This window comes from Hyperolius riggenbachi, chromosome 2, assembly GCF_040937935.1.
Source record: "Hyperolius riggenbachi isolate aHypRig1 chromosome 2, aHypRig1.pri, whole genome shotgun sequence".
NCBI classification, from domain to species: Eukaryota; Metazoa; Chordata; class Amphibia; order Anura; family Hyperoliidae; genus Hyperolius; species Hyperolius riggenbachi.
In genome coordinates, this window is record NC_090647.1 from 138,808,635 (window position 1) to 138,822,103 (window position 13,469).

At 45.4% G+C, this 13,469-nt stretch overlaps 1 protein-coding gene across 1 annotated transcript in view; it reads left to right on the plus strand.

Annotated features, from left to right (window-relative positions):
• LOC137545827 (retinol dehydrogenase 7-like) overlaps positions 1-4,721 on the plus strand; it is a 43,545-nt gene extending 38,824 nt beyond the window's left edge. Inside the window, exon 5 of the mRNA XM_068267504.1 lies at positions 4,230-4,721. Coding sequence (XP_068123605.1) covers positions 4,230-4,417 — 188 coding nt within the window. The 3' untranslated portion in view covers positions 4,418-4,721. The remainder of the gene's footprint in view (positions 1-4,229) is intronic.
• Positions 4,722-13,469: the final 8,748 nt, after the last annotated feature.

A 13,469-nucleotide genomic window follows, 5' to 3' on the forward strand; every position in this document is an offset into this window, starting at 1 on the left:
ACAGTGCTGCAGAAGATGTCAGTGCTATATAAATACACAATAATAATATGGTAGAACATTAGACTATGACTATGGAACAATTAGATTGTGAACTTCTCTGAGGACATTGAGAAAAGGGGGAGATAAGAAAGAGGGGATGCATAGGAGCAGGGGTGTCGCTAGGGCCCTTGATCCGGGGGAACCGGCCTGGAACCTGTTGCCATGGTGCCCCGGATCTATTGAGTGGCAGGAGGGGGCACTGGGCAGAGCAGCGGGGGGGGGGGGGGGGGGAGGGAAGCTGGCGATATAATCTATACTGGGGGTAGCTACCTATCTACAGCCAAGCAAAGCCCCAGGGCCCCAGCTCAGCAAAGCAGAGCCCTCAGCAAAGCAAACCACCCCCAGACTAGCAAAGCCTCCTGGGTTCAGCCCAGCAAAGCATACAGCCAAGCAAATCCTAGTAAAACCCCCAGCCCAGCAAAGCCCCCCAAAATGCCCCCAGCAATTTGCCCAGCCCAGCAAAGCCCCAGCAAGTCACCTAGCAAAGCCAGGCCGGCTCAACATCATCGTCAGCCAGGCCGGCACAGCATCACCACCAGCCAGGCCGGCACAGCATCATCACCAGCCAGGCCGGCACAGCATCACCACCAGCCAGGCCAGCACAGCATCACCACCAGCTTAGTACAGTGCACAGGCCAGCCAGCCGAAGGCAAGACAGAAGCCAGTTGAGGGGCTTATATATGTGAAATACTGCTTATTGAATATATTTAACCTACGCCACTGCTATCCAACCCCAATTATACAGCGCTCAGATGTTATATATACTACAATCAATATGATCAATATAATTTGGATGTATTCAATTAATCAATATGATAAAATATTCAATACAATCAATTTGATTTTTATCAGAAAACACTTTATTCCAATCAAATCTGTAAGGGAAAAATTCCCACAGTCCACAGTCTTATGGGTGCTCTTTTTTGTGCTTCTGTCACAAAAAGGCTTGAGTCAATCCTTCTCTTTCAAATATATTCCTTACTCCAGAGCAGCGCTCCAACCATAAATTCTCTATGTGTAGACTGTAACCACCACCAGGAACACCCTAAAGGATCCACATTCACCAGATTTGGTGGGCCAGTAATTATAGTGGCCTTAAAACGCCTTTGGGGTACTTGCCAGGCTCCCCGCACCTTATGGCTATTGCCAACCGAACAGACCCTCTTGCCTCCTTGTTGGGTCACACATTTACCTCAATATAAACAAATACTCTCATTGCGCAGATATCTCTTAAAAACAGACGGTTTATTAAAAGGTTCCACTCACATGTGCCAAGCAGTTGGTAAGCCTGTGGAGTATGGGAACGGGCTCCACCCCGTGCGGCCTCCCGGGCTGACCGCCGTTCAGATGTTAAACTGGGTTTCTGCTCGTCCCTCCACGCCACCGCATCCACGTGTATCACTTCCGCATGTGGCTCCTCCCAATCGATTTCGTCATCAAATGACTCCTTCAAATCTGGTGAGTGTGGATCCTTTAGGGTGTTCCTGGTGGTGGTTACAGTCTACACATAGAGAATTTATGGTTGGAGCGCTGCTCTGGAGTAAGGAATACGCCACTGCTATATTCAAGTACATTTGACCCCACCTATGACCACACCCACTTTACACAGCATGGCCACACCCATTTTTCACCGCACGCCGCACCGCACACCGGACTGCAGACATCACCAGTGCTATTTGGCAGGGACATGCTGTTTAAAGAAGCCACTGCAATCTAAAAAGAGGAAAGGGTCATGGGGGAAGACAACAGGATGGGAGGGGAGCTGGTAAGAGATACGTTTACCAGCAATCAAGCTAATCTAAATTGCCTGGAGCTTGCTCCTTTGCTTACTACAGAAGTTGGCTGTCAGCACCTGTATCACTAGCTTCTGCAACAGCAGACTGCCCTTCATTATTGATTAATTACTCTGATCAGGATAAATATTCAATAGTCCAGGGCACTCTGTTATTACAGCAGCCAGTGCACATGGCTACTAATAACAGGCAACTTCTGAAGCACTAAACACATCCTTCCACCTCTCCCTGCTAATGTCCCAGCTGCAGCACAGCAATCATTCTCTCTACTCACACCGCTACTCTACACATTCACTCACTGCAGGCAGGGCAGTTTCTAGGCTAAGTTTCATCCAGGGCAAGTGTGTAAAAATCGCCCCCCCCCCCCCCTGCCGTGGAGCCAGGTCTAGGTGCCCACAGTTTAGGTTAGCTATGTAGGTACCACCAGTATGAATTAGGTTAGGTAGGTAGGTGACTGCAGTATAGGTTAGGTAGGTAGGTGACTGCAGTATAGGTTAGATAGGTAAGTGCTTGCAGTATAGGTTAGGTAGGTAGGTGCCTGCTGTATAGGTTTTATATAGGTAGGTGCCTGCAGTATAGCTTAGATAAGTAGGTGCCAGTATAGGATAAATAGGTAGGTGACTGCAGTATAGCTTAGATAAGTAGGTGCCAGTATAGGATAGATAGGTAGGTGACTGCAGTATAGCTTAGATAAGTAGGTGCCAGTATAGGATAGATAGGTAGGTGACTGCAGTATAGCTTAGATAAGTAGGTGCCAGTATAGGATAGATAGGTAGGTGACTGCAGTATAGGATAGATAGATAGGTGACTGCAGTATAGCTTAGATGGGTAGGTGCTGCAGCGGTGGTGGGAGCGGGCATAATAGTAATAACCCACCTTTCTTCATCTTCAGCCGAATAGCCGATGCCACGCAGCTTCAATGTCCTTCCTGTCCCGGCATCTGTCTCAGTAACAGCGCCCCCTGTGATGACATGAGGTACGTCATCACAGGGGGCGCTGTTACTGAGACAGATGCCGAGAAAGGAAGTACATTGAAGCTGCGGGAGATCGGCTATCCGGCTGAAGAAAGGTGAGTTATTATTATTATGCCCGCTCCCACCGCCACAGCGCCCCCCTCCGGCCGCAACAATCCAGCGCCCCGGGCGATTGCACGGATCGCGCGCCCATAGAAACGGGGCTGACTGCAGACTGTGTGTAGAGTGCATGGAAACACATTGCCCATGGGACAGGAAGGGGGAGGGGTGCTACATTTAGTGCTTGAAGTAGTACAGTCCCATGCACTGCTCGCTGCTATTTTCCTGAATGTTGCCCGAACTATGAAAAAAGATCTGGTGCCTCTTTCGCCTCTGTCTCGCCCAGAGCTGGATCATTGACAAGGCAATGCTAGGCAGGTGCCTAGGGCCTGGAGAGAGTCTAGGGGCCTGGTGGATGTCAGCCCCCACCAAATTTAACTTAAAGAAAACCTGAACTGAAAAAACAAAAAATCGAAATAACCATACACAGGTCATACTTGCCTCCTGTGTAGTCTACTACTCAATCTCTTCCTCCTCTCCGGCATCCCATTTGTCCACTGTGATCAATGGATTTCTCTGTCCTCCATTTAAAAATGGCCATTACCCCCTAACAGCTTCCTGGTCAGCACACTGTAATATCACCCACTTGAGCCATAGGGAAACATGGTCATTACCTTGCACATTCAGTTGTAACTGACAGCAGCTGATATATAACTGACAGCAACTGGTATATTTTAGTTCTGACAAAATATTGTCAGAACTGGAAGTGATCACCGTAATAAGAAAATGGTGAGCCTCTGAGAGGAACTGATGGTGAGGTTAGTATGTAATATTCATTTGCAGTTACTTCATGTTTATTTTAAATAATTTTCCTCATTTCAGGTTCCCTTTAAGAAGCCAGGTGACCATCAGCGGTGGGCCCCATTTCATCTTAAAATCTGCCATAGACAACATATACTTCCCTTTTGATACATACCTGGGGCTTCCTCCAGCCCTATGGGCACGAATCACTTCCACGCCGCCGTCCTCCGCTGCCTGCAGCTCTTTTATCGGGACCCATCAGTTCTGCCAATCGCAGCCAGTCTGCGCAAGAGGAAGCACTTCCTCTTGCGCAGACTGGCCGTGATAGGAGGAAGTTACAGGACCCGGTACCGGAGCTGCAGGCAGCGGAGGACGGCGGCGTAGAAGCGATCCGTACCCATAGGGCTGGAGGAAGCCCCAGGTATGTATAAAAAGGGAAGTATATGTCGTCTCTGGTAGATTGTAATCCTTTTCTGGTCTCGCCCCAACCCTGCTCACCAGCTCTTATTTCTTTGTCATATTAAGAATTCTACCTTGTAACCATTCTTATCAATTAACCTTTATGTTCATGCTGCCCTGACAGATCTAAAAAATCTAAAGGATTTAACTGGGAAATCCAATCCAAGGATCCATGAGGTCACAGACTGTATGGAGCATGCTCTGACGGCGGCCCACCCCTGGACTAGATACTCACCTGGCTGGGACAACATGCTCCTCTACATTCCTCTCTCCTATGCCCCTACAGCCGTCTCTGACTATATATTCAGCTGATCTGCTTCCAAACCAGTTTGCAGGAACTCAATTGGGATGGTCGCTGGATGATTCTGGCCGGAATTTGGTGATTTCGTTCCGTTGTGACGGAACGGAATTGCTATAGCACTATGGCGGAATTTCCGCGGAAAAAATGCGAAAATCCGCAGAATTTTACGGAATACAATTTTTTTTTTTTTGCCACCGAACTGATTTCTGCCTAATAACAAGAATTTTTGCTCGACAGACTTCCTCATTTCCTTCCCTCCTCCCTTCTCCTCCTCCTCCGGAGGGTCTTGTATTCCAGGTAATTGTAGGATTTAAAAAGCCAGCTTACATACATTGGCCGGGAATCTAACCCAGGTCTAGTGCTTGGTAGGCAGCTCTCCTCACCGTTATACCACCACCAACACTACATGCTGAAGCCAGCCTAGCATGTACCATTATGATATATCCAAGAGAAAAATGAGCTTTCTTAGGGATTTGTAGGATGTCAAAAGCCAACTCGCATACATTGGCCAGGAATCATACCCAGGCCTACCGCTTGGTAGGCTGCTATCCTAACCATTATACCACCAACACAGCACACTCATGGGCGTCCGCACGTATGGCAAAATGGGGCAGACGACACCCCCTGGCCAGCTGCTGCCCCCCCCTAGCCACCCAAAACCGGAAGTATCCAGCCGCCTGTCAAAGACAGTTCTCAGTTGTACAGTCACTCTCCCTGGGTGGCTGGATGATCAGCTATAAGCGGGTAGGGGCGGGCGGCTGTGCTGCTGGATCTGTAAATAATTGGATGGGCCGGCAGCTGTGGGCTGGGCGTGATTCTGAGCTAAGGGCCAATCAGAAGCTGCTGTTTTTGTGTTGGGCTACAACAATATGGTGGCGCACAGTTGCAGGGATGGAAGCTGCTCTCTCGGGGGTGATTATTCAAGCAGCTGAGCACACTGACCAGGATGGGAAAGCTGCCTACAGCAGCCAGTTGTCCATGGAGGCTGAGTGATGACAGGGCTTCCAGGGCTATTCAGCATCCCAGGCTCGCCTTGCTGACACAGCTGAGGAGGTGAGAGGAGACTGCACAGCAGGGGCTCTAGATGCTATCACAGCGTGCTGGCTTTCCTGTACACGCCCCCCTCCTCCACTATCCTCCTGCAATCTCAGGATCTCTGGGCTGAATGTAACACACTGGAGCCTCAAAGTCACACTATCCTGCACTGGATGAGGCTACAAAACAGTCTACAGGTACAACAGTGTGCTGCTGGACAAATGACCTTTTATAAAAACTGGTGTATGTGTTTGTATATATGTGTGTGTTTTTGTGAATGCACATTGATATGGAGCTGTGTATGTAGTATGTGTGGTGTGGGTGGTTTGTGAGGTGTGCGTCTGTGTGGTGTATGTGATGTTTGTGGTTTTGCGGTGTGCGGTATTTGCAGTGTGTATGGTGTAAGCAGTTTGTATGTATGTGTGTGTTTTTGCCTGAGTGAATGCACATCGATATCGGTCAGTCGTGGCTGGATGGTGTAATGGTTAAGGGCTCTGCCTCTGACACGGGAGACCAGGGTTCGAATCTCGGCTCTGCCTGTTCAGTAAGCCAGCACCTATTCAGTAGGAGACCTTTGGCAAGTCTCCCTAACACTGCTGCTGCCTATAGAGCGCGCCCTAGTGGCTGCTGCTCTGGCGCTTTGAGTCCGCCAGGAGAAAAGCGCGATATAAATGTTATTTGTCTTGTCTTGTCTTGTCTTGATATGGAGCTGTGTGTGCAGTATTTGCAGTGTGTGGTGTGAGCAATTTGTGCAGTGTGTGGTGTGAGCAATTTGTGCAGTGTGTGGTGTGAGCAGTTTGTGCAGTGTGATGTGTGTTCTTTGTATGGTATTTGCGGTGTAAGCGGTTTGTGGTATGTGGTGTGTTCAGTATGTGTGGTGTAGGCGGTTTGTGAGGTGTGTGGTGTATGTGATGTGTGTGGTATTTCCAGTGTGTATGGTGTAAGCAGTTTGTGTGGTGCGGTATGTGTTTGCTTTGTGCAGTGTGTGTGGTGTATGTGATGTGTGTGTGGTATTTGCAGTGTGTATGGTGTAAGCAGTTTGTGCGGTGCGCAGTATGTGTTTGGTTTGTGCAGTGTGTGGTGTATGTGATGTGTGCGGTATTTGCAGTGTGTATGATGTAAGCAGTTTGTGCGGTGCGGTGTGCAGTATGTGTTTGGTTTGTGCAGTGTGTGGTGTATGTGATGTGTGCGGTATTTGCAGTGTGTATGGTGTAAGCAGTTTGTGCGCTGTGGTGTGCGGTATGTGTTTGGTTTGTGCAGTGTGGTGTATGTAATGTGTGCGGTATTTGCAGTGTGTATGGTGTAAGCAGTTTGTGCGGTGTGGTGTGCAGTATGTGTTTGGTTTGTGCAGTGTGGTGTATGTAATGTGTGCGGTATTTGCAGTGTGTATGGTGTAAGCAGTTTGTGCGGTGCGGTGTGCAGTATGTGTTTGGTTTGTGCAGTGTGGTGTATGTAATGTGTGCAGTATTTGCAGTGTGTGTGGTGTAAGCAGTTTGTGCGGTGCGGTGTGCAGTATGCGTTTGGTTGTGCAGTGTGGTGTATGTAATGTATGTGGTATTTGCAGTGTGTGTGGTGTAAGCAGTTTGTGTGGTGCAGTGTGGTGTGCAGTCTGTGTTTGGTTTGTGCAGTGTGTGTGTGGTGTATGTGATGTGTGTGGTATTTGCAGTGTGTATGGTGTAAGCAGTTTGTGCGGTGCTCTTTGCAGTATGTTTGGTATGTGATGTGTGTGGTATTTTGTAGTGTGTATGGTGTAAGCAGTTTGTGCGGTGCGGTATGTGTTTGCTTTGTGCAGTGTGTGTGGTATTTGCAGTGTGTATGGTGTAAGCCGTTTGCGCTATGGTGTGCGGTATGTGTTTGGTTTGTGCAGTGTGCGTGTGGTATTTGCAGTGTGTGATGTGTGCTGCATTGCTGCCTGTGTAAACAAACATGTTTTTGGAATCCTCTGACTAGCACTGGTCTGCTTTTCAGCCGTAGCTCGTCCTCTGCATATTTGGTTTTTGTTATCCTTGTTATATTTTTGGCCTTGCTACAGCGCTTGTGTAGCAGATTTGACATTTGGTTTTTTTAGCTGCTGATTTGATGTAACTGATCATATTTTAATATTTACTGCAGGAGATCTAGTCAGTGTGGGAATGCTCCTGCCAAATATTTATTGTGGGCATTATTTTTTGTAGAAAAGGAGGCTTCATCTAACATTTTGCTGGGTAGGCCCACTTCCACCACTTCTAAGTTCGTGTATATTTGGCTCCACCCATGACCACGCCCATGTTCTGTTGCATGGACACGCCCATTTTTTCGGCGCGGCGCGCTGCATTGCTTCGCCCCCCCTCACTTTTGCCCCCCCCTGGAGAATTTTCTGCGGACGCCCATGAGCACACTACAATGCTACATGCTGAAGCCAGCCTAGCATGTACCATTGTGATATATCCAAGAGAAAAATGAGCTTGCTTAGGGATTTGTAGGATGTCAAAAGCTAACTCCCATACATTGGCCAGGAATCAAACCCAGGCCTACCGCTTGGTAGGCTGCTATCCTAACCATTATACCACTAACCCAACACACTACAATGCTACATACTGAAGCCAGCCTAGCATGTACCATTATGATATATCCAAGAGAAAAATTAGCTTGCTTAGGGATTTTTAGGATGTCAAAAGCCAACTCACATACATTGGCCAGGAACCGAACCCAGGCCTACTACTTGGTAGGCAGCTATCCACACCAACACTACATGCTGGAACTTCTTGGAGCAGACTTACTTCCTCCCTCCAAAAGACACACATACATCCCCATAAAATCATTCAACAGCAACTGCATGCACAGTCTTTGTGGCACAATTGGTTAGCGCGTTTGGCTGTTAACTGAAAGGTTGGTGTTTCAAGCCTACCCAGGCATTGCCTTGCCTTTTGTGTTCAACAGTTGTTCGAATAGAACCCCAGATAGCCATGTAAATTCATCTCTCTCTCTCTCTCTCTATTAGGGATGGTCACCGCTTTCCGCGGAATTGTATTTTCCGCAATTTTGAGTGGAAATTGGTCATTCCGTTCCGTTTGGTTGGAACAGAATTGCTTTTTCAATCCGGCGGAATTCCGAAATTGCCTGTGAAATTCTGCCAGTATCCGTTGATGTTTTTAAGATGAAAATTCAGTTCAATGGCATCAAGTCCTAGAGAGAGAGAGAGAGAGAACTCATTTTTCTCTTGGATATATCACAATGGTACATGCTAGGCTGGCTTCAGCATGTAGCATTGTAGTGTGTTGTGTTGGTGGTATAATGGTTAGGATAGCAGCCTACCAAGTGGTAGGCCTGGGTTCGATTCCTGGCCAATGTATGCAATTTGGCTTTTGACATCCTACAAATCCCTAAGCAAGCTCATTTTTCTCTTGAATATATCATAATGGTACATGCTAGGCTGGCTTCACCATGTAGTGTTGGTGGTGGTATAGCGGTGAGGAAAGCTGCCTACCAAGCGCTAGACCTGGATTAAATTCCTGGCCAATGTATGTAAGCTGGCTTTTGAAATCCTACAATTCCCTGGAAAACAAGCCCCTCCGGAGGAGGAGGAGGAGGAGAAGGATGAGAAAAAGGACCAAGGGAATAGTCAATAGGTTCTATGGGCTAGCATATAGCATAAAGAAGGTTCCAATTGCGATTACTTTAATTTTTTCGCCGGAATTTCGCAAAAATCTGGCGGAATTTTCGTAGCGACTGAATTAAGCGCTGGCGGAATCCGTGAATTCCGGCGGAACAGAATTTGCTTTTTCCGATCATCCCTAGAACTCAACCTCTAAAGTCAACACTGTTCCCTCAGAATGATTCACTCCAGATAAAAAAAAAAAACTGTCATGGATAAAGTGGTTTAAAGGTCAACTGAAGTGAGAAGATTCAATTTTTCCTTTTAAACAATACCAGTTGCCTGGCTGTCCTGCTGGTCTATTTGGCTGCATTAGTGTCTGACTAACACTGGAAACAAGCATGCAGCTAATCTTGTCAGATCTGACAATAATGTCAGAAACACCTGATCTGCTGCATGCTTGTTCAGGGCCTATGGCTAAAAGTATTAGAGGCAGAGGATCACAGGATAGCCAGGCAACTTGAATTGCTTAAAAGGAAAGAAATATGGCAGCCTCCATACCGCTCACTTCAGTTGTCCTTTAACCTCCCTGGCAGTATGATTCCTTCCTGATTTTAGTGTGTAAAAGTGGTACAATTTTTTTCATGTGCTTTTGGACCCTTTAAGCAAGAAAAAAAAAATCATACCATGAGAGAGCCTGGAGCAGCCCCTGCACTTACTCGCCTCCCTGGGATCCAGTGCTGCAGTTTTCCCACCTTCCTCCGGGTGGTGCTGTAACCCTATAGCGAGACTGCCGGCTGTCGTCATGAGGACAGTCGGCGATCTCACCAGAGCTTCTGTGGACAGGAAGAGGAATGTCCACCAGCATCTGGATCACCCGGGAGGTGAGTGAAATTGCCCCCTGCACGCAATGCTCTGCATGGACTTCCTGGCGGCTACCACGAGTGTAGTTTCTGGTTACCGCTCTGAGCTGTGGTTTTCCACCCCGAGTGTAGCTCGTGGTTACGGCTAAGGAGGTTAAGGTACAAGGTATATAATTATACACATTTGTGCAAATCCATTTAATTTTTCTGGTCAGTATGATACTGATAATGTGTCATATCGGGTTAACTTGGTAATATCTAATAATTTGATGCATTTCTGAAGCCGTCATTATTTTTTATATTCAGCTACAGCTGAGGGCTCTTTTATACAAGTGGCAATTTTCTGCATTTTGCGATCAGTTTCTAATTGCAATGTAGCAAGATCATCTGTAAATTAATCTAATTTTGCCGGTGGCAAACTTCCTGCTCATGCTGAATTTCCTCTGTGTTCAGCATCCAGAGCAATTGCAGAAAAAAATCACAGGAAAATAGCAAGCAAAATTGCCTTGCGTTTGCGGTATAAAAGAATCCTGAGGGTTGCTTTAGGTTCGGAAGCAAGGTTAGACTGTCTACTGTCAGCTAATGAGGAATTGTGGCAGTGGATTGGATGAGTACCTGAACATTAGAGTTAGAATACGTTTGCAGTGGTGCAGTGTTACGGCCGCATTGAAACATGGCTTGCTGACTTGCAGTTCACCACCTGTGCAACGTTCACATTGTGACCGGTGCAGTATAATGGCGCACAGCATCCCAATGCTCTGCATGCAGTGTGTTACCGCAAAACATGTGTTCATAGTGAAGTGAAGCATACTTTATATTGACTGTATGTTTTTTCTGTATGTGACACAATGCACGGATAAAGGGTAAAATAAATGATATGGAAAAAATGTGTCAGGTTTTGTTTTTAATTATTATTATTATTATTATTATTATTGTTTTAATAAAGTATATTCACAGTTTGCAATAAAACAGTTTAATTTCAAGAAAATAAGAAGAGAATAAAATATATATCTAATCTTTCCTCTATCTCACATCATTACATTATGTAAGAGGACGGGGATGCTACTCTTAAAAAGGACGCCGCTGCAATTTGGGCGCCGGGTGGAGCTGATAGCTGATCATCTGTAAAAAATAACCAATATTCTACTATTGGGCCCTTGCTAATGCTTGCCAATAGTAGAATATTGGCAATTTTTAGTATCATTTTATCTAACCCTCTTCACACACTAGCTCTCCCTCTACCAATATCTAACACTAACCTATTCCCCCACCAATATCTGCGCTGCAGTCTTCACCACTAAACTCTCCCTCTGTCGATATGTATGCCATGTTAAGATGCTATTTATAGTGCACCTCTGGCAACAAAATTATACCCTCAATGGTCCCATACACATTGGCGTATTGGCTCCATTTTGTTTCAGGTTCCATCTATTATAATATTAGCAGTAGAGTATTGTACCGTGTTAGCCATCAGTAAAAGCAAGAAATTTTAAATCAGGATGATACCATTTATTGGCTAACAGAGTACAAGGTACATTTTCCTGTGGTTCCACCAATCTGGTATATCTGATCATGTGTGCTAAATACCCCAATGTTATGGACGTGGGAGAAACTGAACAAACTCTGCTCAAACGTATGAATGGACACAGGCACACTATTAATGATACCAAATCTGGACTCCCAGTTGCTACACACTTTCGGTCCAACAGACACAGCATGGATGATCTTCGTGTCACTGCCCTGAAGGGTGGCTTGAAAACGTCAAATGATCGATTAATAGCAGAAACAAAATTTATAAAAATTGGTTCAAAGCTGTGCAGAACGGTTTGAATAAGGACAACAACTTTTTATTTTGGTATGGGGTTGATGATATTTGAACTTTCTCAGCCATTCTAGCTGAAATTGTGAACTAAGAATTTACGATACCCCTGGGTCAATCCTAATCCCAGGTCTGTGAGCATCGAGTAAACAAGGATCCTTATCTTATCTAACAACCTCTAACCCATTGAGATGGTCTGTTTGAATTAAGGCATCTTAATGACATGTAGGGTATTTATGCTTGAAAAAAAAATCTGTTTTCCCTTTTGATGTTGCATGTATAAAGCTGTCTGTACCACCAGCTTGCAAACTATTATTTTTATTATTATTATTATTATTATTTAGTATTTATATAGCGCCGACATATTACGCAGCGCTGTACAGAGTATATATATATCTTGTCACTAACTGTCCCTCAAAGGAGCTCACAATCTATTCCTTACCATTGCCATATGTCTATATTATGTAGTGTAAGTACTGTAGTCTAGGGCCAATTTAGGGGGAGCCAATTAACTTATCTGTATGTAACAGGATATAAGCCAGACGAAGGCTGCAAGGCCGAAAGCTTGCTTATTTTTATTCATTTTTAGTTAGCCAATAAATGGTAGTATCCTGATTTAAAACTTCTTGCTATTAAAGTTATGACTGCATTAAAATGTATGGAGATGAATACATGCATTGTGACTCCCACGTGACTCCCACGTTAGCAAAAGCCACTCATTTTGAAATCCTCCATTAATTCAATGTAATCTTACCCACAGTCTTATCTCCAGTATGTTTTTCTGAAATCTATGTCCATTATTCCAGGACAAAGTGAATGTCACTAGGTTTAGGCACCAGGACACATTGCCAGTTTCTTTCCTATATAACACTCAAAATCTATTAGCAGTGGAACAACCAAAGCCTTATGTTTTTGTTATGTATAGTGTACAGAAAAGTATTCCTCCTCATTTGTTTAGTTAACTCCGAATCTTTGTGACCATATGTATTTTTACATGCAAGAGGTCTCAAAAAATGTAGAGCCTCTATAAATGTTTATGGGTCTCAAATGGTTGCAGATGGTAAAATTCACGGGCATTGGAGCATGGCAGAGCAGTGATGGCATGTCGTGCCGATGCTGAAGATGCGAGAATGGAATGCTGGAGGCCTCCTGGACGAGACAATGGTGGGTGAAGGCCAGAGCAAAGAATCCACTTGGAGGCGGGGCTGTAGGTGTGCCAGGACTGCATCTGTGGCAGGAGCACTGCACTGGAGGCTGGTTCAACAGGACGGGACATTGGTCCTTCAGTATATGCCAATATACTAAAAAGAAATTGGTCCAGATAGTAGAGGTTTGGGTTTTTGGAGAACTGGGCAGACCTGCAGTCAGCTACAGGTTCTACAGTAGGCATGTGGAAGATGTTGGTGATATATAAATACTAAACAAAAATAATATTATTAAAAAATAATGAAAAGGGCTGCACCTAAATGGGGAGGGTGGAGCTGTCCTGGGGGAGATGGTTAGAAGGTTGGAGGAGATTTCAAACTAGGATCTCAGGGGATGTGGGAGGCTAAAATCTCAAGCTAGAGTAAATATACAGTGGAAGCCTAGCATTATAGGGGATGGAGAGGAGGGTAGGGACAGTGTAAAGACTAAGGAGGTAGTTAAAGAGGAACTGTCGCGAAAATCTTTAAATTTAAAACACATACAAATAAGAAGTACATTTCTCCCAGAGTAAAATGAGCCATACATTACTTATGTTGCAGTCACTTAGTAGAAATCTGATGTTTCCG